This window comes from Dryobates pubescens, chromosome 22 (genome assembly GCF_014839835.1).
Source record: "Dryobates pubescens isolate bDryPub1 chromosome 22, bDryPub1.pri, whole genome shotgun sequence".
In the NCBI taxonomy this organism is placed as follows: Eukaryota; Metazoa; Chordata; class Aves; order Piciformes; family Picidae; genus Dryobates; species Dryobates pubescens.
Window position 1 is genome coordinate 5740552 of NC_071633.1, and position 23449 is coordinate 5764000.

At 42.2% G+C, this 23449-nt stretch overlaps 1 protein-coding gene across 1 annotated transcript in view; it reads left to right on the forward strand.

Annotated features, from left to right (window-relative positions):
* Positions 1–1452: 1452 nt before the first annotated feature.
* Positions 1453–23449, forward strand: part of ANO3 (anoctamin 3) — a 122620-nt gene continuing 100623 nt past the window's right edge. Inside the window, exon 1 of the mRNA XM_054171673.1 lies at positions 1453–1559. Within this exon, the coding sequence (XP_054027648.1) occupies positions 1514–1559 (46 nt within the window). The 5' untranslated portion in view covers positions 1453–1513. The remainder of the gene's footprint in view (positions 1560–23449) is intronic.

Sequence of the window (23449 nt, forward strand, 5' to 3'; positions counted from 1 at the left end):
ATCCCTAAATGGAGAAGAGGAGATAGATGTTGCTAGAGCAGAACTGGAATACTGGAGTGACTGAATTTAGGAAGATTGGGAAAAGAGATTGTTGTGGTAAAAAAAAATTAAAAGCAAAGCATACTAAAAGGAGTTGGATGACACTATTGTGAAATTTACTCAGACTCCACGGAGAATAACTGAACTGAAGACAGAAAGAAATTAAAGCCTTATAAATCTGAATATTTTATCATCTGGAATGAGTCTCTGGCACATACTGTGGAGAAAAGGAAAATCAACACAAACACCATAGAAATGGGCCACATCAGACCTTGAATGTGTAATTTAGTGTGTTTTCACATAAAGCTGTTTCCAGGATGATTAAAACTGTTAAGATTTACAATATATAGGGGGGAGGGGAGGAAATGCTGGTGATGCAACATGTGTTTGTGGTGCAGTGACAGGGCTGGTGGGGCTGGAATAGTAGCTTAACTTCTAATGCCTAGATGTGAACACTTGTGTGAAGGAGGGGCAGTTCATACTCAGCTTCTCATTACCTAACCAGTAACACCTGATGTCTTTTAAAGAGAGACACCACGGGTTACACTAAGGAGACGGGAACAACAAATCCAGCCTGATGAAGGATTTTTTGGGAAGCTGCAGACTCTTCTGCCCTGCAGGAAGGTGCTGTTCCTGCCAGTCCAGCTCTGTGGGCTCAGTGTGGTGAGAGATTGATCGAATTTTGGGTGCCACAGGATAGGAAAGACATTGAGGTCCTGGAACATGTCCAGAGAAGGGCAACAAGGCTATTGAGGAGTTTGGAGGGCATTGACATACAGAAGAATGATTGAGGGAGCTGAGGTAGTTTAGTCTGGGGAAGAGAAGACTGAGGGGAGATCATACTACTCTCTACACCTCCCTGAAAGGAGGCTGTGGGGAGGCTGGTGTTGGTTTCTTCTCCCAAGTAACCGGTGGCAGGATGAGATGAAATGGGTTTAAGCTGTGCCAGAGGAGATTTAGATTAGACATTAGGGAAAATCTTCTTTACTGAGAGAGTGGTGGGGCATTGGAGCAGGCTGCCCAGGGAGGTGGTGGAGTTGCCATCCCTGGAGGTGTTCAAGAAGCTGTGGATGTGGCATTTCAGGATACAGTTCAGTGGTCGTGGTAGTCGGGTTAGGGTTGGACTCCATGATCTTCAAGGTTTTATCAACCTTAATGACTCTATGAGTCTATGAATTCCCTTTCATCAAGAGTGGGGGAAGCCGCCGGCTCTGAGCCTGCCCCTCGGCATCTCGAACCCCGCGGTGCCGCCTCTCCCTGCCTGGCTGCTGCCGGTGCCATTCCCTCGTTCTCCGCTGAGCGGCGGACCGGACCGGGCCGCGCCGCTCCGCCCGTTGCCAGAGCGACAGCGGTGCTGGGGGCTGCGGGCCGGACCGGGGCGGGCCGAGCTGGGCCGGGGCGGGCCAGGCCTCGCCGCTGGGTTCCCGCCCCGCTGCCGCTGCAGCCGGCGGCTGGCAGGCTGCCGTCCGCCGAGATGGTTCACCACTCGGGCTCCATCCAGTCCTTTCGGCAGCAAAAAGGTCAGTAGAAACCCCTCTGCCCTCTCAGCAGCCATGGGGGTGGCTCCGCCGCCGCCGCCCGCTGTGCAAGTGCCGGGGAGGGAGAGGATGCACAGCGCTTTCAGCGGGTGCGGGTCCCCGCTGCGGTGTCCGTGCGAGTACCGCCCAGGGGTGCCAGGTGCACCGTACGTGCGTGCCCACACACATGCCTGCCTGTGTCCGCATGGCAGCTGGGTGCTGCTCCGCAGGCGGCTGGGTGCTCTCGGGTATTTCACCGCTTCTCAAGTAAAGAGGCTGCGGCGCACGGGGAGGACACCCAGCGGGGCGAGGTCTGCGACCACCCCCCCGGGGGGATACGGCCCCGTTTCCGCCTGCATCCCTGGTCCCGGTCCCGCGGTGGTAAAGTTTCTCTCCCTGAGAAAGAAACGGTGCTGCTTTGTTGTTTCCAGTTGCGGTACAGGAGATTTCAGTGATGTCCACATGCTGGACAGGTCTTTCACTCTGGAGTGCGCTGCAGCTGTTTCTGGGTTTGATTCTGATCTTCATATGGTGCTGCGATCCCAGTCTAAATCTTGAGAAGCGGTAACAGCTTAAATGGTGCAGGGGGCTCTGGCGTTACAGGTGCACTTGGGTGCAATCCTTGGATCCGGTTGTTTGTCTGTTTGAGGGTTTTAGTTACTAAACAAAAGCTTTTGTTGGTCAACAAATGAAAAGGGAAATTTTCAGTTGTGGTTACCACCCCTATAAAGTCTTTTTTTTGTATTCATGAGAGAAAAACACAACGAATTTTTGTGTGTTGGGTGGATTGTTGTGTTGTGGGGTCTTTTTGACCTACCCCCCCACCCCCACCCCCTTTATTCTGGAATTGATATTTTTATTATACTTTATATATTTTTCTCTTTAATTCTACTTTGGTGGGCAAAATGAAACATTGAGAACATCCCTCCCTGCTCTTCTGATTGTCATGGTTGTTAACAAACTCTTTTATCTTTCCCCCCCCCCTTTCCCTTAGAGTACAGGGTGCCATAAATTATGCTTTAATATAGTATTCTTCATACATAAAGCATGGATTCACTTATTGGATTTTGCCTCATTCCAGCTCTTCTCTTTGAATGGTTAGTGGAAAATAAATAATTCAGAGCACTTACTCCATTCTGGTAATTCCATAATAAATTTACTTCCTTGCTGTGGAGGTTTTGCATTTGATGCCTGTCTTGTGTGCAGTAATGAGTGGTGCTGTTTCAGACTGTAAAATGTGTGGTTTAGCCAGGCTCAGAGGTAGTTGATTAGTATTAAAAAGAAATTATTTTTTTTAGCCATCATGCTTATAAAAGCATCAGGTGACTTGGAGCCACACTATTAATCCTTAGTTTTTCCTAAGAAAATGTTTCTTATACTACAGTGGTGATTAGCAGGCTCCAGAGTCCTTGTCAAGGCCCTACAGGAGCTGCTCAGCTGTAATTGTCTTTAAACAAACAGCCAAAACCTGAATTCTTGATGTTCAAGTGCAGGGATGAAATTTTGTTTGAAACAAAGCCACACCATATGATTTATGAAGCTGTATGTTTGTGGTAATCATAAAACTTCACGAGAACCTAGTGGGTTTTGTCAGTTGGTTATTAAGTAGCTTGTTGTTCTCCCTGTTCCTGAAGAAATCTTGATTAAGGTATCATCCCAGTTGTGAAGCTTTGGAAAAGAGGATGCTCACATGGAGCTCTGGAGCCTGTACAGCATTGACTAGCATGCGTGTTGCTTTTCTAAGCATCTCCAGTGAAGGGTGATGTGTGCTAAATCTACCTGAATGAGTTCTTAATGTACAGCTTTGGGGGATGAGGGAGGACAGCATGAAATCTTGGGCAAAAGGCTACAGAGAACCTAAGCAAACCTAAAGCATAATCAAGAACTTATTATCTAATCAGGAGGTATTTAAAAGAAGCTGGGGATCTGGTCCTCTGGAGTTCATAGGCACTGATGTCTCGGCAGCAATCTCATGTCATTTTGTGTAGGGTTTTTTTCAAATATGGCATTATATCATTCTCCCACATTAAGATTTCAGTTACTGCTGTTTTGAACCTAATGTAGCTGAGATTTTGGCTAACTGCACTGTTTGTTTTCTAGCTGCTCACAAAACGGTGCCCTAAATTCCCTTTTTTTTCCACAGAATCTGTGGTAATCCTCGTGAAATGGCCAACTGCCCATCACAGCTGTGCCTTGTATGCTTCACTTGCATTAAGACCAAGCTTCATTTCTTTGGGGGGGTGGGGATTGAAAGGGCATTATTTTTATGTGGCTTCTCAATCATGTGGGAAAGGCATAAATCAACAAAGATAACAAAGGCTGAGGGAGCTGGGGTTGCTTAGCCTGGAGAAGAGGAGGCTCAGGGGAGACCTTGTTGCTCTCTACAACTACCTGAAGGGAGGTTGTAGAGAGGTGGGGGCTGGTCTCTTCTCCCAGGCAACCAGCACCAGAACAAGAGGACACAGTCTCAAGCTGTGCCAGGGGAGGTTTAAACTGGATGTTAGGAAGAAATTCTTCATAGAGAAAGTGATTGCCCATTGGAATGGGCTGCCCAGGGAGGTGGTGGAGTCACCATCACTGGAGGTGTTTAGGAGGAGACTTGATGGGGTGCTTGATGCCATGGTTTAGTTGATTAGATGGTGTTGGATTATAGGTTGGACGTGATGATCTCAAAGGTCTCTTCCAACCTGGTCTATTCTATTCTAGTCTTGTCTAGTCTAGTCAGTTCTTGAAATAAATAGAAATTAATGTTAACTTTTTTCCAGAAATAGAGCTTGTACTTATTTCCAGATGCCCTGGTATCCAAGCTCCCTGCTTGAAGAAAGGGAACTCTTAAGATGGGAGATAGAATAGGCTAGAAAGCATTTTGTTTCCTTACCTCTTCTGAACACTTTGTTCTAGCTAAGAAAACAGGTAGTGGTTTTGGTACCACTGTCTTTAGAAGGCCTGAAAGAATAGGACGAAGTTCTCTAGTCTCTTGGTTGTCCAGGAATCTTCAGCACTGAGGAGAAAAGAATTTTTATCCCATGGATTTGTCCCTGGCTAGAGTTTGGGGAGGTTTTTTTGATTTCTTTTTCCCCTCTTAGCCGAGTGAGGGGGTGTTCACAGTATCATGTTCCACCATGGTTTTACCTTGCTCTTTGTTCATGTTGTGTAAGCAGAGTGAAATCCTCAGTGCTCAAAAAGCTGCAGCAGAGCTCAGTGTAGTGTTATAAAAAGACAGAGTTCTGAAAAACCAAATCACATTCTCTTCACCCCCACAATTTTTGTTTTTCTGCTCGTGTCTGAAGGTATGCCTGACAAAAAGAGCATTGTCCTAGAGGTAGACTAATCTGTGTCTCTGCACAGTAGTGTGCTAGGTCTGTTGAGCCATCTGTGTAGTATTTTGTGACTATTTTTAACCTTTGCTTTGGCAGAAACTGCTTTTGCTGAAATTACTTTTCTCTGTAATTTTCTCAAAGATAAACAAATAAATAAATAACTAGACCTTCCTACTTTTTAACTCTGACAAAAGGTGATGCGACATATGGCCTCTGAAGGATGTCAGAGCAAAAGGAAGAACTGCTGCTAGTGTTCTAATTTTATCCCAAATATCCTTTAGAACAAAAAAAATCACATACTAATACACAATTTTGCTTACAACCGCTAAGAAATAAATGCTTCTTGAAGAAGGAGAAATGAGAGTAAGATAATATAGATATGAACAAAGATTATCTTTGCAGAGAATTTGTAGCTTAATAATACCAGGGAAAGACAGCGTTTGGTCTTTGATCTCAATCACGATTGAGTAACAATCTTTTAAGTGCAGGGCATAGAAGTATACAGTAGCCCTATGGTAGGCTTTGTGCTTTCTGTAATGAGTATGGGACTGGAGCAAAGCAATTCCTTGTTTTATTAGGAAGCTCTGTTGGGAAAAAAAAAGATGCCCTTCAGAAGGAAAAGCAACCTAATTAGCAGGAGGTTTATCTTTTAACAGGTGCTTGAAGGGGAATGGGTTTGAATGTTTCTGACCTGACAGAAGGTGAAACCTGTGTTTAAAGTGCAGGACAAGGCAATTAGAATGCTTACAACTTTAAATAGTTAAGATTTTAGTCCAGATGCACAGACTGTAATTTCCTGCACACACTGCTGTGTTCTTTTATTGACTATTGTTGTTCTTTTTAATACCCCCATCAAGCTTTTTAATGAAAGAGTTCAAAGCTAGGAAACAAAAAATATGTTTCTGCCTTAAAACCAAGCTGCTATGTGCATGGCATATGAGTTTTAGGAACATGGACTGCAGATTAAAATCCAGGGGCTAACTTGCAGCATGTAATTGGACAGGAGGGAGTTCAGTAAGTTCAGCAATCATTGTGTCTTCGATGAGTGATGTAGCTTCTGAAATGGTATATCTTGCAATTGTGTGACTTCTGAATAAATCAAGAGTCTCCTTAAAAGACACATTCTTAGATCTTCACTTCTGATCAGTGCCAAATATTTTGTTTCATTTTAGATATTACTCATCTGAAGCTGTTGTGCGACTTAGATGGATGGTTGGGTTGAGAATCTCTAAAAAGCTACAGATGCTCTCCTTTCATATATTCATAGAATGGTTCAGGTTGAAAGGGAACTTGAAGATCACCTAGTTCCAACTAGACCTCCCGCTAGACCAGGCTCCTCAATGCCTCATCTAACCAGGCCTTGAACACCTCCAGGGAGGTAGCATCCACAACCTCCTTGGGCAACCTAATCCAGTGACTCACCACCTCCACTGTAAAGCATTTCTTCCTCAACTCCAGTCTAAATCTCCCATCCTCAAGTTTCAATCCATTCCCTCTTGTCCTATCACTACGGTAAGAAGTCCCTTACCAGTTTTCTTTTAGGCCCCCTTCAGGTACTGGAAGGCTGCTCTAAGGTCTTCCCAGAGCCTTCTTTTCTCCAGGCTGAACGGCCCAAACTCTCTCAGCTTGTCCCCATAGGGGAGATTCTGTAGCCCTCAGATCATCTTTGTGACCTTCCTCTGCACCCACTCCAGCAGGTCCATGTCCCTCTTATGCTGGGGGCACCTAACTGGAGGCAATACTCCAGGTGGACACTTGTTACTTCATTACCCTGGTATCCTTAAACTAAGTTTGGAGCTGCTGAGTGGACCACTGCAGTTGCAGAGCAGAGCTTATTAGCTGCTGTTGTTTTACTTTGTTAAGATCTTAATGACCTGAATTCTTTATAAAACAACTTGTGAATTTAATTTACATTTAAATTGTGAACTTAAATGAGGATTCCTAAAGGTCACTTTTTTTTAATATGGCTCTAGAGTTTTCAGTATTCAGAAGCTTGGGCATGTAATTAAGATACTCCTGGAGAACTCTCTAAGGGTATTCGATACTTCAGTGGCACCAGTGGGCCTAGTAAGCTTAATAATCCAAAGACACTGCTGAAGTTACAAGAAGATGCAATTCTGTCACAGAAAAATTTATGAGAGATTGTGACTCTTCACTGTGGTTCTCCAGAGCAGAAAGGCAGTGTTCCCATCTCAGTGTCAGTCAAGGAATTTTTAGGGCTCAGCTCTATCGTTTGCATTCCAAGGAGAACTAACAAGTACAACAAATTTCAAAGCTGTCCTCATCTTGACTCTGAAATCAGAGAGTAATGGGGCTATTAATAATACACTCCCTTAAATGATACCCTGTTTGGATAATGCCATTCGTGAAGCTCTTCCAGGGCACTGAAAAGCCAGGCCTAGTTTTTAATGAGCTTTACCTTGTTGTGTTTCCTCTTAGTTTTGTTGCCTGGTACAGCTGCAGAATTTAAGATGCACTTCAGCTTTTTCAATCAAACACTTTGGAAGGGCCCATAATGTGTTTTTTATTCCAGATTATGGTGCTGTGGGTTGTAAATTCAATAAAATACAGAGCTTCTTTGAAAATAATCATTAAATATGGCATACTAAATCTTATGCAGGTGCATGAGTGCTGTAGGAAAAAAAGTCCTTTTTTTTTTTTTTCTTCACTGAATGAATATTTTAAATGAGAAAGCTGAGGAAATCAGGCATTTTGGGTCTGTCATGTAAATGCTAGTTGGCTACAGACGATGATGCTGGACTAAGATTTCTGGCCATTAGCTTCCTACATTCTGATTTAAGTATAGCTTGATGTAGTATTGTCTGTGGAAAAAACTTCTACCTGTTCCAAAGCTTTTCAAAACTTCCTCAGTAAGGACCTGTTAAAACAGTCAAGCCCTGCCAATGCTGATTTTTCTTTCAAACTCTCATTTTAGACTAGACTAGAATAGAATAGAATAAACCAGGTTGGAAGAGACCTTCAAGATCACAGTGTCCAACCTATCATCCAACACCACCTAATCAACTAAACCATGGCACCAAGCACCCTATCAAGTCTCCTCCTGAACACCTCCAGTGATGGCGACTCCACTGCTTCCTCGGCCAGCACATTCCAACGGGCAATCACTCTCTCTGTGTAGAACTTCCTCCTAACCTCCAGCCTAAACCTCCCCTGGTGCAACTTGAGACTGTGTCCTCTTGTTCTGGTGCTGGTTGCCTGGGAGAAGAGACCAACCTCTGCCTGTCTACAACCTCCCTTCAGGTAGTTGTAGAGAGCAATATGGTCACCCCTGACTCTTCTCTTCTCCAGGCTAAGCAACCCCAGCTCCCTCAGTCTCTCCTCATAGGGCTTGTGTAAAGACTATGAGCCAGGCATTTTAGCATTTATATTTCATGTGGTAATCACTGCAAAAATGTGCAGCTCTGCCTTAATATTTTGTTTGGTTTATTCCGCTTTTTTCTCTCATTTTTGAAATCTGCTAAGTGAGGATGATTCATAGATCCGTGGAATGGTTTGGGTTGGAAGGAACCTTGAAGATCATCCCCCCAGTTCTAACCCCCCCCATAAGCAGGGATACCTTTTGCTAGACCAGGTTGCTCAAAGCCTCATCCAACCTGGCCATGAATGATAAATGAAACCTCTCTGCCAATGTAAATTCTGTTGATTTTTCGTAATGGTAGTTTCAGTGTGCCAGTTTTTGTTGCAAAGTTGTGCAACATAATTAGCAGTAGTCAGCATATGTTATGATTAAGGGTATTTTACAGCTCCAACAATCATGAGAAATGGAAACATCATCTTAATTAACCATACCATGAGCCCTGTGTTCCAAGCAATGCAACCAGCTATATGGTAGCAACTGGAAGAGTAGCGGTGCCTTTGTGTTTTTATTCATCCAGTGGAAACTGAAGGAGAACCTAGCCATTCATATTTTAGATACACTGTGATAATAATAATAATTAACTATGCTAAATTCAGAAGCTTGCTGAGGAGCATGAACATCTCTTGTTCATCTGCTTGGGCCTGTTTAAGGTGAAGAGTATGTCTGTGTTGTCTTGACTTAAATGTGCCATGAGGTTTACAGAGAGCAGTGTACATGGGCTTAACCAGGTTATGAATCTTAATTTCTATTTACCCAGCTTGTTCTAGAATTAGTTCAGTTCTATATATCCTAAAGTATGTGTTACAGTGGATTACTTATTGGAGCCAAGTGTAGCCCAGACCTAAGCAACAGTGTACAGCAATATGTTTTAACAACTGAGCCTCAATGAACACAAAGTCATCACTGTTTCCTTAGAACGAGATTCTGAGTCTGCCTCAATTTGGGCTATCATCTGGCTTGTGAGGGCTTGAAGCCAGTGTGATTACTTAAGTGAGGAATTGTTCATTTGTCTGACTGGTGAGGTCACAGATTAATTTACAATCCATCTGACTATTTTAAATGAGGCTTTGAAAAACCTGATCTCTCAGTTATCTTTTTGGGTCATCTTTAATGTAGAAACATCAGACAAGTAGTAATATTTGTCATGTAACTGATCTGCTTAAAGGGAGGGTCTTTTGAGGGGGGTGGAGAAAAGAAAACCCACCATGACAGGATGGTGAATTGAATTTCATCTGCAACTCAGGAGAAGGAAGCATAGTTTGAAGATCATCCTGTTTGAAGAGTATCTGCAAAAATTCCTTTTTGAACAACAGATTGCCACTGTTCATATGGGGTTTTGGTTTTTTTCTTTAGTAACAACATGGGACAAGAAGACACGTGGGTTTCCTTGCATCTTGGCTGTGATTCTTACTGCATTTCTGTGTAGCTCGGGGAGGATACACAAAGGAAACTGGAGCTCTCTCAAATCTGCCTTTAAAAATTCATAAGTACATCACAGTTACTGAAGAGCTGTAGCTAGTCACGTATGCTTCAGATAGCTGCTGTGATGACGGCAAGCTCGGGCTTTAGAAAATGTTTGAAATGTCATATTCTCTTCACTGCTTGTCTGATTCAGTAGAATTACTCTTGCACAAAACATCACTCACTCCTTACTTGACTTCACCATCAGCGTGCCCTGCTATGCCAGAAGGTCTGATCTATGTAGTATCTGCATTCACCTATCTTTCTGCTTCTTAAGACCAGTGGAGTCAGTACTTTTAATTAATTAATTTTCCTGAACCATTATTCATATTTTTTTTTGGCAGGGAAGAACCCTTTTTATCTTTGGGCTGTTTTGTGGCTGTCCATTAGCTTCCCTTTCTGTGTGGTGGTTCTAAAAGTGAGTACGAGAAAATAGCAATGAAAGAGCAAAGAGGATTAACCAGTGAAAGTGCCAGGAGAAGAAGGCAATCCTAGAAACTCCAGAAATTCCTGAATTGAGGCATTATAGGGAGGAATTTTTAAAGAACAAGGGGAAAAAACCCAACCCAAACAAACTAGCACTGAAAGGTGAGTAATGATGTAGAGATGCAGGAATGGTGGGTGGGTAGGTGGATATAGGCAGATAAATATAGATAGACAGATAGAGGACTAGGTAGAGAAAGCAGACTGAGCATATTGAGCAGCCTTTTATGTGTTACCAGTGCTCCTTAGCTGGTTGTACTGAAGTAGGTCTGTACACCAGGGATTTGCAGCTAGCTCAACAGAACACTTCACATAAAGCCATGTCAGCAGCACCAGCTTCAGCACTGAGTATTGATTTCAAAGTCACTTGCTAAAAGAAAGGGGACAAAGTAGCTCACAGATGATATTCAAATGTCAAAGAAGGTGAGACTCCGAGAGTGTGAAAAATAGTAAATGTAAGTGTGCATAGAGCCAAACGGCTCAGAGAGAAATTCAGACAGCACTTGAATGAAAAATGTATGTCTGGATGCTCTGCAGGGGCTAGCTCTTTCAACCAGGAGAAAAACACAAGACCTGTGCATTGCCATTTGCTCTCACATAAAATGTTTGTGGCTTGGTTTTGGCATCACTCCTAAAATTGAAACGTGGTGAAATGCATTGCTGGATTTTGAACAGTCTCAGTGGAGAGGCCTGGGGGCCTACTTTCCTCTTGTGTGGAAAAACTTCCATTTTGTTGCTATGTTCAAGGATAGACATGAGATATTCATATGTATGTTTTTATATATTGAAAAATTTACTTCTTATATATATTATGCATTCAGTACACACTTGTACATCTCTGAAGGCTGATTCTTTCTAGAGGATGGCTGTCATTTCAGAGCTATTCAGATGGAGTTCCACTGAACACTGTCACACTTGAGGGGCTTTGAATCACTCAGTCAGATTTTAAAAAGATTCTTTCAAAGACATGGAGAGCTCTCTGTCAGGGCTTTTAATACTGCTTGGCTATCTAATGATGCAGTAACTGGGAGGAGTACTGTACCTAATACTATTTGCAAGGTGTTAGTATTCAGTGCACTCTAGGACTTAAAAAAGCTTACCCCAAGTATCTAAAACTTCTTTGAAATAAGTCTGTGCACCAGAAAATTAAATTAATTCTTAAAAATACTAATTTAGACCTGACTTGGTGCCTGGTTGACACTTTCATATCTGCATTCATTATGACGCAGTCCTGGCTACACCTAGAGTCAGCCCAGAATTCTGACTTAGGCAAGCTGCATGCTTCATCATAAGTCATCTGGCTGGCTGAGGACAGTTGGTAGACAGGTAGATATCACTCAAGCAGCTGCAAACTGAAGGTATACAAGCCACAGATCCCTGTCAGCAGCTCTCTGCAGCACATCCAAGACTGAGGAGTCCCTGCCTAGGCATACAGGAGACATCGTGGGATGCAGGGGGAGGGCATCTGAGGACTGTACAAGACTTGTTAGGGGAGAAACCAAGTCGGGGGAAGAGGAATCAACATATTTTAGGATCAAAATTTTAAAATAACTACAAAACCTTTTTCTAACATGCAAGAGCCAGGATTTTTCAGGCAAAATGCTTTGCTCTGCAATTTGCTCATGTTAGTGTATTATAAGCAGGTGCTGTTGTCGGCTCAGAAGCCACCAATGCGCTGCTCTTGCTGTTGTGAAGTGCCTTGGAATGTAGGGTTCAGTAGAAAAGGAAGAGAAGGATTTTCAGAAGCACAAATAGTAGGTAGGAATAAATGAATAATGCACAGGAGCTTAACCATGTTGCTATTAATAATTCACACTTTTAAGAAGCGCAGGACTTTGAAGTTGTTTTAGAAATCCAGCATCTAAATAAAATGAAAAAATGGAGTGGAATAACAGCCTGTCACAAGAAAGCACTTATCGTTACTGCTGTCCTTCCTGAAACGTGGTTGGACTCAAAGGTATTTCATGATGATTGATTTGGTAATTATCTTGAGCATACTTGGGCATAAATAAAGCTTTGCCAGTAAGATTGTAGGGATGTAGTCCACATGGAAGCCCCACGCACTCCCAGCGATAACAATGGGGTTGCTGTGGACGTATCTGAGATTTTGGTTGGATTTGCTTTTATGGGGTTTAGCTATGAATGCAAAATGGTACAGCCTGTATCCCATTATCAAATGTAAGTAGTGGTTGTAGAGGAATTAAAAACACTGTATAGTCACTCTCCAAAATGATAAGAAGAACAGGCTCATGAGGCTAGAACAATACTTCAGATTTTGGCCCTGTGTAAAGAGGAATTCCCTGAGCTTTATCTCGTAGACTGTCAGAGGTTTTTCCATAGCTAAGGCATGAAGAAACTACTATTTTTCAGGATATCACTCTGAAATAAATATGTTGTTAGGGATCAATCCCAACTTTCTGTTACTTTAGGCCAGGAGCATCTCCAAGTTTATATTCCAGGAAATCTAAAAATAAACATGCAATCAACCTGTATTCAGGAGTGAACAAAGTGAAATTTGTGTTTGGAAGTGCTTGTATTTTAATGGAAACATTTTCTTCAAGATGAAAAATGATGCTTCATATCCTAATGACATGGCTTTAGATCTGCTTGTCTGTCTTGACTGGACTGTTTTCCATCTTGGTCACCACTTGATGTCCAATTCTGGTGCAGTGGTTCTGGAGCGAGTTTCCTGAAGGGCCACAGATTTGGTTTCTGAGGTGTCTAAGATTTCCTTGTAAATGAAGAGAAGTTTAGTGCCTAGCATCTAACAGTCAGAGTTTTGTAGTGGTTGTGGTTAGTCAGTGATAGAAGCAACCTTTTACTGTTTTGCTATTTATTGAGACTTAATGATCAGTTTAGTGAGCTGTGGAAATTAAATCTTCAGATCACATATGATTTCCCCAGGGCTTTCTGATACTATTTCTCACAAAGGTATTAGTTGGTCAGGTGAAGAACCTCCTTCACCTCATGTATCACTTCTATATAATTACCAGGAGTGCACTGCTAGGTCTTGGAGAATCTGAGCACAAGCCAGATGTTCCCAAGGTCACATAAAAGCAAAGAGGGAAGTTGTGCTTGTTACCTACTGCTGCCATCCTTTGGTTAATGCACAATCTCAGAGCATTTATAAATTTCATACCTATGGCCATCCATAGATATTTGCTGTCAGACTTTTTTATGCCTAGGCAGGAGGAATTCTAGTTTCTTAAGGTGCTGGAATGAAAACAAGGCAAGGAATCAAGAACTTGAGTAAACTGGCTAGTCAGCATTTTTTTTCCCCTTTAACAAGGAAAAAAAAGAGAGAAAGGAATGCCTGCTCTGATGGCATTTTTCTCTAACTCAGAAAAATGTTTTTATTGGAGCTAAATTCTATTTGAGGTTAACAATCAGCACTCACCCTTTTTGAGAGTAACTTTGGACTACTTTAAAAGCCTTGTAATTTAAGGAAACAAGAATAAGTGTCCTTGGTATGTACGGCTACTGAAAACTACAATCAGCCAAATTAGTAGACATGAATTCTTGACAAAATGCTATGTAAAGTTCCAGGAAAAAGTGAGAGATTTGGGAAAAGAGGGAGAAGCACCTAGAAACTGGATGCTTTTCAAGGGGAATATTCAAACCATTTTGTGCTGTCAGCTTTCCAGATTTCATATTACAAATACATGGTGACTGTCTCTCACTAAAAAGGGCAATCTTCTTTATAACACACTGAACAGTATAGAAACCATTTTCTTTTCCCCAAACAATTACTATTTTTCATGTGGCTGTTCTGTTTTCATAGAATCAACATGGTTGGAAAAGACTTCAAAGATCATCAAGTCCAACCTGTCATCCAAGACCTCATGTCTACTAGACCATGGCACCAAGTTTTGTTCAATGCTTTCTTGTCTTCTAGGCAGGCATCCACTGTATGCCACAGAAGTTTTGAAATTCAACCATTAAAAAAGAACATTGGAGCTGTTCATCAGAGTGTTCCTTTTTTTTTCTTTAGCATGTAGAACAATGAGTTCAAAAATAGCACAATCATTAGGTAAAAAAGGTGGCAGAAGAGATATTAATGTGATGCTTATCCATGAATTAGAAGGTAAAAAGCAAGCAAACAAACAAAACCAACCAACCAAAGATGTTTTATAGTTTAGTGTATGTCAGTGGGAAGTACTCACAGAATCACCAAGGTTGGAAGAGACCTCAAAGATCAAGTCCAACCTGTCACGCAAGACCTCAGGACTAAACCATGGCACCAAGTGCCACGTCCAATCCCCTCTTGAACACCCCCAGGGATGGTGACTCCACCACCTCCCTGGGCAGCACATTCCAATGGCTAACAACTCTCTCAGTGAAGAACTTTCTCCTCACCTCCAGCCTAAACTTCCCCTGGTGCAGCTTGAGACTGTGTCCTCTTGTTCTGGTGCTGGTTGCTTGAGAGAAGAGACCAACTCCCTCCTGGCTACAACCACCCTTCAGGTAGTTGCAGAGAGCAATAAGGTCTCCCCTGAGCCTCCTCTTCTCCATGCTAAACAATCCCAGCTCCCTCAGCCTCTCCTTGTAGGGCTCCCCACCACCTCTCCAAACTCTGAAGCTGTTTCTAAAGCTATTGTAGAAACAGTTAAGAAATAACATGGGGTTTGTGTTATTGGTTGGGGTTTTTTTACTTTTTTATTTATTTACTTTTCCAACTTTTAACTGTGAACACTTTTCTTCTCCACACAGAGGTTCCCAGGAGAAATGAGTTTTAAGGCATCAACTCAAAGTGCTATGCAGAGGTGGAATAATTAGGGTATCACGACTGTAATTTTCTTTCTGGTCTTCTTATTAATTTTTTTAATGATTATTCACTTGTTTCTACTGTCAATCACTTTCTTTTTGTGGAAGTTTTAATAGGCTGTTTTGAAAGCTGCATTAGTGTGACTGGTGGGAAGAGCTGATCAAATTTCAGGGCAGTTCTGATCCTGTGAAAATTTTGGATTCACTGCTGTAGAGTCCCTGCTCTGAGCATTTCTGACCAGTTCTGTTGGTTGTGCTATCAATTCTTGACAAGCAGCTAAAAACAGTGAAGTCAGAGAAGGATTGCAAAGGTGCCTCACTTGGTGTCTGGCCAATTAGGAAATACTGTGAAGAATGTATCTTATAAATTGTAGATTTAACATAAATCTCCTCTCTTGCACTCCCTGAATGCTCAGATAATCCAATTGTGTAACACTGGAAGTGCTGAGAGAAATAGGTAACACCAAAGGGACTATATAGAGAGGGAACCAAGAGAAAGTTAGTGGGTTTGTTCTGTTATCTCTGTTGAGGTCTGAAGTGGTAGATGCTTGAAGTGATGAAGTGACAGAATGTATTCCACCGCTCCACCAAGGACAAGATTTCGTAGATTTATGGATTCATAGACTGGTTTGAGTTGGAAGGGACCTTAAAGATCTGCTAATTCCAACCCCCCTGCCATGGGCAGGGACAGCTTCCACTAGACCAGGTTGCTCAAGGCCTCATCCAACCTGGAATTTCCCTGCTGTGCAACTACTTGGCTTTGTATTTTTTTGTAATTAGGTCACTGTTTGTGTTCTTGATGTTTATATCATTGACTCATTTGTAAGAGTTCAAGCTCTGCCCTTCCTGTCCTAGCTTTCAGGTACTAGAGAGCAAAAGGTTTTCCTTTCAACTTTCCATTACTTTGCTAGAAGACTGTGCTATTATGAAGAGTGTATGAGAAGTGTCTGTTACTGTTGTACTCATAAGAGCCCTTTCATGACTTCTAAAGGGACAGGGGAAGATTAAGTGGCCGGAAAGAGGGTCGATGTTTTGGTAGTTGCCTTTTGCTGTTGAGTAATTGAAGCTGTTTCTTCCTCTGCATTCATCTGGGGATCCTTGAGTGACACTGGGGCCTTGAAAGAGCTCATTTCTACATGGTTATGAGATTTTAGTTCATTTCCAGCAGACTTGTTAAGTTGCCAAATGTACATTTATATTTGATATGTCTGGTATGTATGTCTGTACTTCAGAGAAAGAGAGCAGCTATCAGCCTGCCTCTTAAACCATCACTCTTACATTAACTATGTGAGCCTTAATATGCCACAAGGAAGCTGACCTTTTGCATCCACCTCACTAAAAATTTCTATGAATAGTATAGGAAATTAGGGTGCTTTTAGATTGTTTTAAGAATATATTCCTTGGAGTTTTATTTTTCAGATAAAATAGGTCATGCTTGTTTTCATTGTCATCAATGTCAGAGTCATAGAATGGTTTGGGTTGGAAGGGACCTCCAAAGGTCATCAAGTCCAGTCTCCCTGCAGTCAGCAGGGACATCCTCCACTAGATCAGGTTGCTCAGAGCAGAGCCCTGTTGAGCCTCACCTTGAATATCCCCAGGTGTGGGACCTCAACTACCTCCATGGGCAACCTGTTCCAGTGTTCCACCACTCTCGTGGTGCAGAACTTGTTCCTAACATCCAATCTAAATCTTCTCTAGTTTCAAACCATTGCCTCTCATCCTGTCACTACAGGACTTTGGAAACAGTCCCTCTGCAGCCTTCTCAGCGGCCCCCTTCAGGTACTGGAAGGCTGATATTAGGTCTCCCCGCAGCCTTCTCTTCTGCAGTCTGAACAACCCCAGGTCCCTCAGCCTGTCCTTTTAGCAGAGGTCCTCCAGCCCCTTGATCATCATCATGGCCCTCCTCTGGACCTGCTCCACCAGGTCTTTATCCTTGCTGTGTTGAGGGCTTCTGAGCTGGATGCAATACTGCAGGTGAGGTCTCACTAGAGTGGACTGCAGTGACAGATATCTCTGTGCCTCAGTAACAAGTCCAACAAATATGTAATCAAAAGGAACAGCACCAGTGACAAAGTGTTTCTAATGATAATGTGCAAAGATTTTTCTGTCAGCAAAATGTATTTGGCATGGTATCTGGAAACAACTTTTGAAATCAACGGCTGAAGGATTGTGGAGCCAGACAGCTGGAATCACTACAGTAAGAAAGGTTTAATCTGTTGGCTGCAGTGCAAAATACCAAGTAATGCTATTTTTCATTTTATCTGAAATTGAATCTAAGCAGTTGGTCAGATGTAGTACTATGGTATTAACTCACTAGCAGGGCTGAAAATCCATTTGGTTAATTTGGGAAGTTTTAGATTTCTTTTCATGGCAGAAGTAGGATTGTAGCTCTAATTGGAAGCCAGTTTTCCTTTGGTAAGTGCTGGCCAAGCTTCATGGAAGAAAGCAAAATAATTGCTATTATGTAAAGGGAGGGAAAAAAAATGGAGAGGAAGAATAGAGTTGAGATTTTCCTTTTTCTTTTCCACAATGTGTTTCTATTCCTTTTGCTATTTTACCAGAAGCAATATAAAAGCAGAGTAGTGAGTACAGCTGCAGAGCTTTCGACTGAAGGCAAGGAAGAATACAGAAATGCTACTTCATCAAAGGGATGTTTCTTATCGAATTGCTTCACAACAACTGTTGTATAGGAAGTTGATTTTCCTCTTGTTCATTCCTAAACCCTTCTTGAAACAGTGAACACATAAAAGTTACTTCCCAAACTTCTCTATTCCTGTTGTCTTTCCCTAATACAATAGCATCTTTTTTTTTCCCTTTTCTTTTTTTCATTCCCTTCTTTTCTCCATTGTCATTTAGGAAGGGAAACTTCCCAAATATTGTGGGCATAAAATATAACAGTTCCTGACTTTAAAAAAAATTACTAATTATTAACAAAAATAATAGTGGTTAACACTATTAATTAAAATTTAAAATATTATTATTTGTAATCATTGCTGATTAATTTGCTGCCATTTGATTTTGGCTTACTGCTGTGTAGCTCTTCTCATCCTTTTTGCTAAGGATTTCTCTTGCATCCTTTGCATCCTTTTAGCCAAGCTATATAAATTAATTGAAGCTGTCTCTTACAATTCAAACTCTGAAATCATCAGTGTGCATCCTTATCTCCCCCTTCACCATTTGGAAATAGAGGCAAATCTTGTAGGTGGACCTATCAAGAAGGTCCACAGTTCTTGGCAACCTGCCCAGAAGTGTCATTACAAATAATAAAAAAAACCCCACAAACTTCCAGGTAAGGCAGCTCTGCCATGGTATTTGGGAGATACTCATTTCCTACATATAGAATAGAATTAACCAGGTTGGAAAAGACCTTCGAGATCATCAAGTCCAACCTATCACCCAACACCATCTAATCAACTAAACCATGGCACCAAGTGCCCCATCCAGTCTCTTCCTAAACACCTCCAGTGATGGTGACTCCACCACCTCCCTGGGCAGCACATTCCAATGGCAAATCACTCTTTCTATGAAGAACTTCTTCCTTACATCCAGCCTAAACCTGCCCTGGTGCAGTTTGAGACTGTGTCTCTTGTTCTGGTGATGGTTGCCTGGAAGAAGAAACCAAGCACCACCTGTCTACAACCTCCCTTCAGGTAGTTGTAGAGAGCAATAAAGTCTGCTCTGAGCCTGCATGGCTCATGAGTGAAAGGAGGCATCTGTAAATAGAAATTATTAGAAAATGATGTTCAGGTTTTGTAAATCACAGTTTGTCAGTGCTTTGTGTGCTGATGCTTAGAACTGGTTGTCAGCTGAACGTTGCTGTCTTCAGAATTAATATTATTATCACCAGTGTAATTGAAAAGAGCCTTTCTACATTTTCACTCTTCTATGTTTAGGGATCTGTATCTTTCAAAGAAATTATCAGCCCTGACAATTCATCTAGAAGTTCTGTTCCTGTTCCTTTTTTCCCTTTTATCTTACACTAATTTATTATTTGTGTTGGGAAACAAGGTTGCATAGACAGAGAAGGCACTGGTATATGGTCTTTGTCCTTATGTTAATTTCCTATTAATTACCATGCTACAGGCTGGGGTCAGAGTGGCTGGAGAGTGGTCAGGCAGAAAGGGACCTTGGGGTACTGGTTGATAGTAGGCTGAACATGAGCCAGCAGTGTGCCAAGGTGGCTAAGAAGGCCAATGGCATCCTGGCCTGTATCCAGAAGAGTGTGGCCAGCAGGAGCAGGGAAGTCATTCTGCCCTTATACTCAGCACTGGTTAGGCCACACCTTGAGTCCTGTGTCCAGTTCTGGGCCCCTCAGTTTAAGAAAGATGTCGAGTTGCTGGAACGTATCCAGAGAAGGACAGCAAGGCTGGTGAGGGGTTTGGAGCACAGCCCTATGAGGAGAGACTGAGGGAGCTGGGGTTGCTTAGCCTGGAGAAGAGGAGGCTCAGGGGAGACCTTAATTGCTGTCTACAACTACCTGAAGGGAGGTTGTAGCCAGGTGGGGGTTGGTCTCTTCTCCCAGGCAACCAACACCAGAACAAGAGGCCACAGTCTCAAGCTGCACCAGGGGAGATTTAGGCTGGATGCTAGGAAGAAGTTCTTCATAGGAAGAGAGATTGGCCATTGGAATGTGCTGCCCAGGGAGGTGATGGCGTCACCATCAGTGGAGGTGTTTAAGAAGAGACTGGATGGGGTGCTTGTTGCCATGGTTTAGTTGATTATATGGTGTTGGATGATAGGTTGGACTCGATGATCTTGAAGGTCTTTTCCAACCTGGTTAAATCTATCCTATTCTTATCCTATTCTATTGTATTGTAATTTTTTCCATATCAGATTATGAACTATAGAAGAACAAGAGGGGGTTTTTCAGTGAACCTCAAATAGCAGGTAAATCTTGCGTTGAAACTTTTTCAGGTTGCTTCTCTCGCCATTTCTCAGTATGAAGCGAAACAGTTGTGGGTTAATAGAAGTATTGATTTATGATTTGAACTGCTTCCAACTATGTTTTGCTTTCAGAACACCTTTCATCATGTTTTATATAACTGCAGCTGCAGTTCCTTGGACAGTGCTCAGGAACTGCTTTTTTGATGTATATTTGAATTTAATATCTGTGAATTGTTCTGCCTACCCTGTTCTCCAGAATGTTCCCACAGGCAACTTCTCTTCTAATGTTAACCATGATTTTTCCCCCATCTGCCATACTGTTTTCTTCACCTTTTGTAAATTAATGCATTCTCTATTACTGAGTATTCCACCCAAAAGGTAAACAGTATAGCAGCAACAACTGTGGTTAATTTTTCTTTTCTTTTAATGGTAGATAACTGTATAGCCACAGGAGGGGGAAAAGAAGGCAATTTCCTTAAGCATTCGACATGGTGTGTCATTCCAGCCAGTTTGCTGTGCTCTCATCTTGTTATGAATTAATTCTATTTGATGTGACAGAAATATACTGCAGAAAAATACATTTAATTCAAAAATTGCCATCTGAGGAGGGGAAGTTAAATGTGGGTTTTTTGGGGGGGCCTTTCTCATGTCTCACATCTACAGACTTCAGACCATGAAACAGCCCTGATCCTGCACTGTTAAATTATTTTATGCAGGATGTTAAAGTTGCAAAACTTTGAAAATATTTTGTGATAACATTTTGAGAGGATAGGATAGAATAGAATAGACCAGGTTGGAAAAGACCTTCGAGATCATCAAGTCCAACCCATCACCCAGCACCATCTGATCATCTCAACCATGGCACCAAGTGCCTCATCCGGTCTCTGCTTTCCTGGTTCCCAGTTTGTGTATGACTCTATTAACAAGTTGATTTGAAAGGGGGCCTATAAGCACAATGGTGACAATCTTTATCAGGATCTGTTGGAATAGAACAAGGGGTGATTTATTGTTTTACAGTAAAGGAAGGGAGATTCACACTAGGTATAAGGAAAATAGTTTTTACAGTGGTGGTGACACACTGGCCAAGGTTGCTCAGGGAGGTGGCAAATGCCTCATCCCTGCAAGCATTCAAGGTAAGGTTGGATGAGGCTCTGAGCAACCTGCTGTAGTAGATGTCCCTGCTTATTGCGAGGGGGTTGGACTGGATCACCTTTAAAGGTCCCTTCCAACCCAAACCATTCTATGATTAAATGCAATCTGTGATACTGATCCTTGTGAGATCCTGCAATCTACTTCAAAAAATAACCTTTGGATAACTTGTTGGTATTTGTAACTCCAAATTAAAAAAAGGTTAATTGCAAGTTCTGCTGGCATTTTAAGTTAGAGAGTGAGCCAAATCCTTAATTAAACATTATGTTTAATAAGAGAAACTACATTCTTATTTTAAACTTATGCTTTGCAGTGGCCACGATATTATCTGATACAATCAGTGAAGCTAATACTCTTTAGCCTGTAGCAGTTGTGGAAAACATATTTTCTGACACATTTTCCATCCTCCTACCTGTAATAGCTGAGCTTGTGGCAGGAACACATACTTAAAACCAGCCTTGCTGCCCTGTAGACCACCTCTGTCTATGAAGGTGGTCCCAGAGCTTCATGCTATACAGCTTCCTTTCATGCCAAGAAAGATGGAATCAATTTATGTGAAAGGTGCCAAGACCTGTGCTGAGTGGGGGGTCAGACTATAGTCTTGTCTAAGAAATAACTTTACATTTGTGTCTTATGCTTAATATGCTTGATGGATTCAGCAGGATACTTCTTGTGGCTCTGGGCAACCTGATCTAGCTGAAAGTGTCCCTGTCTGTGGCACAGGGCTTGGAACTAGATGATCCTTGAGGTCCTTTCCAACCTTGACTGTTCTATAGTTCTGTGATTCTTTTGTGGTCACAATCTAGTGGCAAAGATAAAATCAGTCTTTGGAGCTGGATCTCATCATTGTGTGTGTGTATGTGTGTGTTCAGTGGAAGGACTTTCTCAAGAAAGACCTTTTGACACTAATTGCCCATTGGAATGGGCTGCCTGGGGAGGTGGTGGAGTCACCATCATTGGAGGCGTTCAGGAGGAGGTACTTGGTGCCATGGGTTAGTTGTTTAGGTGGGTTGGATTGGTTGATGGGTTGGACGCGATGATCTTGAAGGTCTCTTCCAACCTGGTCTGGTCTGGTCTATTCTATTCTATTCTAATTTCTTACTCTTATGTATTGTATGCTAAGACACACATCCTGCAGGATGCACAGTTGTGCACCCTCTCTGGTTCCTGCTGCAGATTACATCTTTCCCTACCAAAGGCACTGAGCTGGTTGGAAGGAGAGGAGGAGATGCAGTATCATGCAGAGCATTCAGATTTGAAAGCGAGAAATCAAAATTATGTTCTCTGTGAGAATTCTGCAAATTCATAAAGTTCTAAAACATTACTAAAAGACATTCTGTGTCTGTTGAAACACATTCATTAAAAGCAAAAATAACTTACAGTAATACTGACATCTAAATCAAGTGCAAAGATGAATATAAAAGAGGTGCACAGTTCTCTACATTTTGCTTAATTGTGTTTGTTGAAAGGATATCATTTTCTCTTTAAATCACAGGCTTTGAGAAAGCACTGGGGATTTTAATTTTTTTTAAATTTCTTTTCCTCAGATATTTAACCTTTAGAGTTTTACAGTGCTTTAGTAATGAGCTCAACTTTCCCCCTGTAATTTAGGGAAATTATAAAATTGCAGATTTTTTAAAATAGCTCTGTACACCTCCACAGCACGTCTCGGGACACATGGAGCTCTCTACGTGGGACTAATGTTCAGGTAGCTGACTGGAGTTTGAGACAAAGGTTGCTGAAGGAGGCTAAAGAAAGCCTTTTCATTTTGTCTTGCTCTAAGCAGCCTTTGTCGCATGGTAAGTCTCACCAGTCACTGAAAGCTAACAGGGAGCTATGCTGCACTTGGCAGAGACAAGAAAACCAGTCCCTCAAGAGAGACAGGGATCTGCTGGAGAGAGTCCAATGGAGAGCCACGAGGATGATTAGGGGACTTGAGCATCTCCCCTGCAAAGAGAGACTGAGAGATCTGGGGCTGTTTAGTCTTGAGAAAAGAAGACTGAGCGGGGATCTGAGCAATGCCTATAAATATCTGAGGGGTGGGTGTCAGGTGGAGAGGACTTTTCAGTGGTGCACAGTAATAAGATAAGGACCAATGAATACAAACTTGAACACAGAAGGTTTCACCTCAACCTGAGGAGAGACTTCTTTTCAGTGAGGGTGACTTAGCTCTGGAACAAACTGCCCAGAGAGGTTGTGGAGTCTCCTTCTCTGGAAACTTTCAAAACCCGCCTGGATGCATTGCTGTGCGGGGTAGCCTGGGTGATGCTGCTTTTGGCAGGGAGGTTGGACTTGACAATCTCTGGAGGTCCCTTCCAACCTCTAACATTCTGTGATTCTTCAGCCTCACAACTGTAGTGATCTGCAGACACATTCTCAGGAGACCAATAATTGCACAGCAATGAAGTCTATCTTCACCATCTGCTGGCAGTTCGTATGTGGCTTGTGGGCAA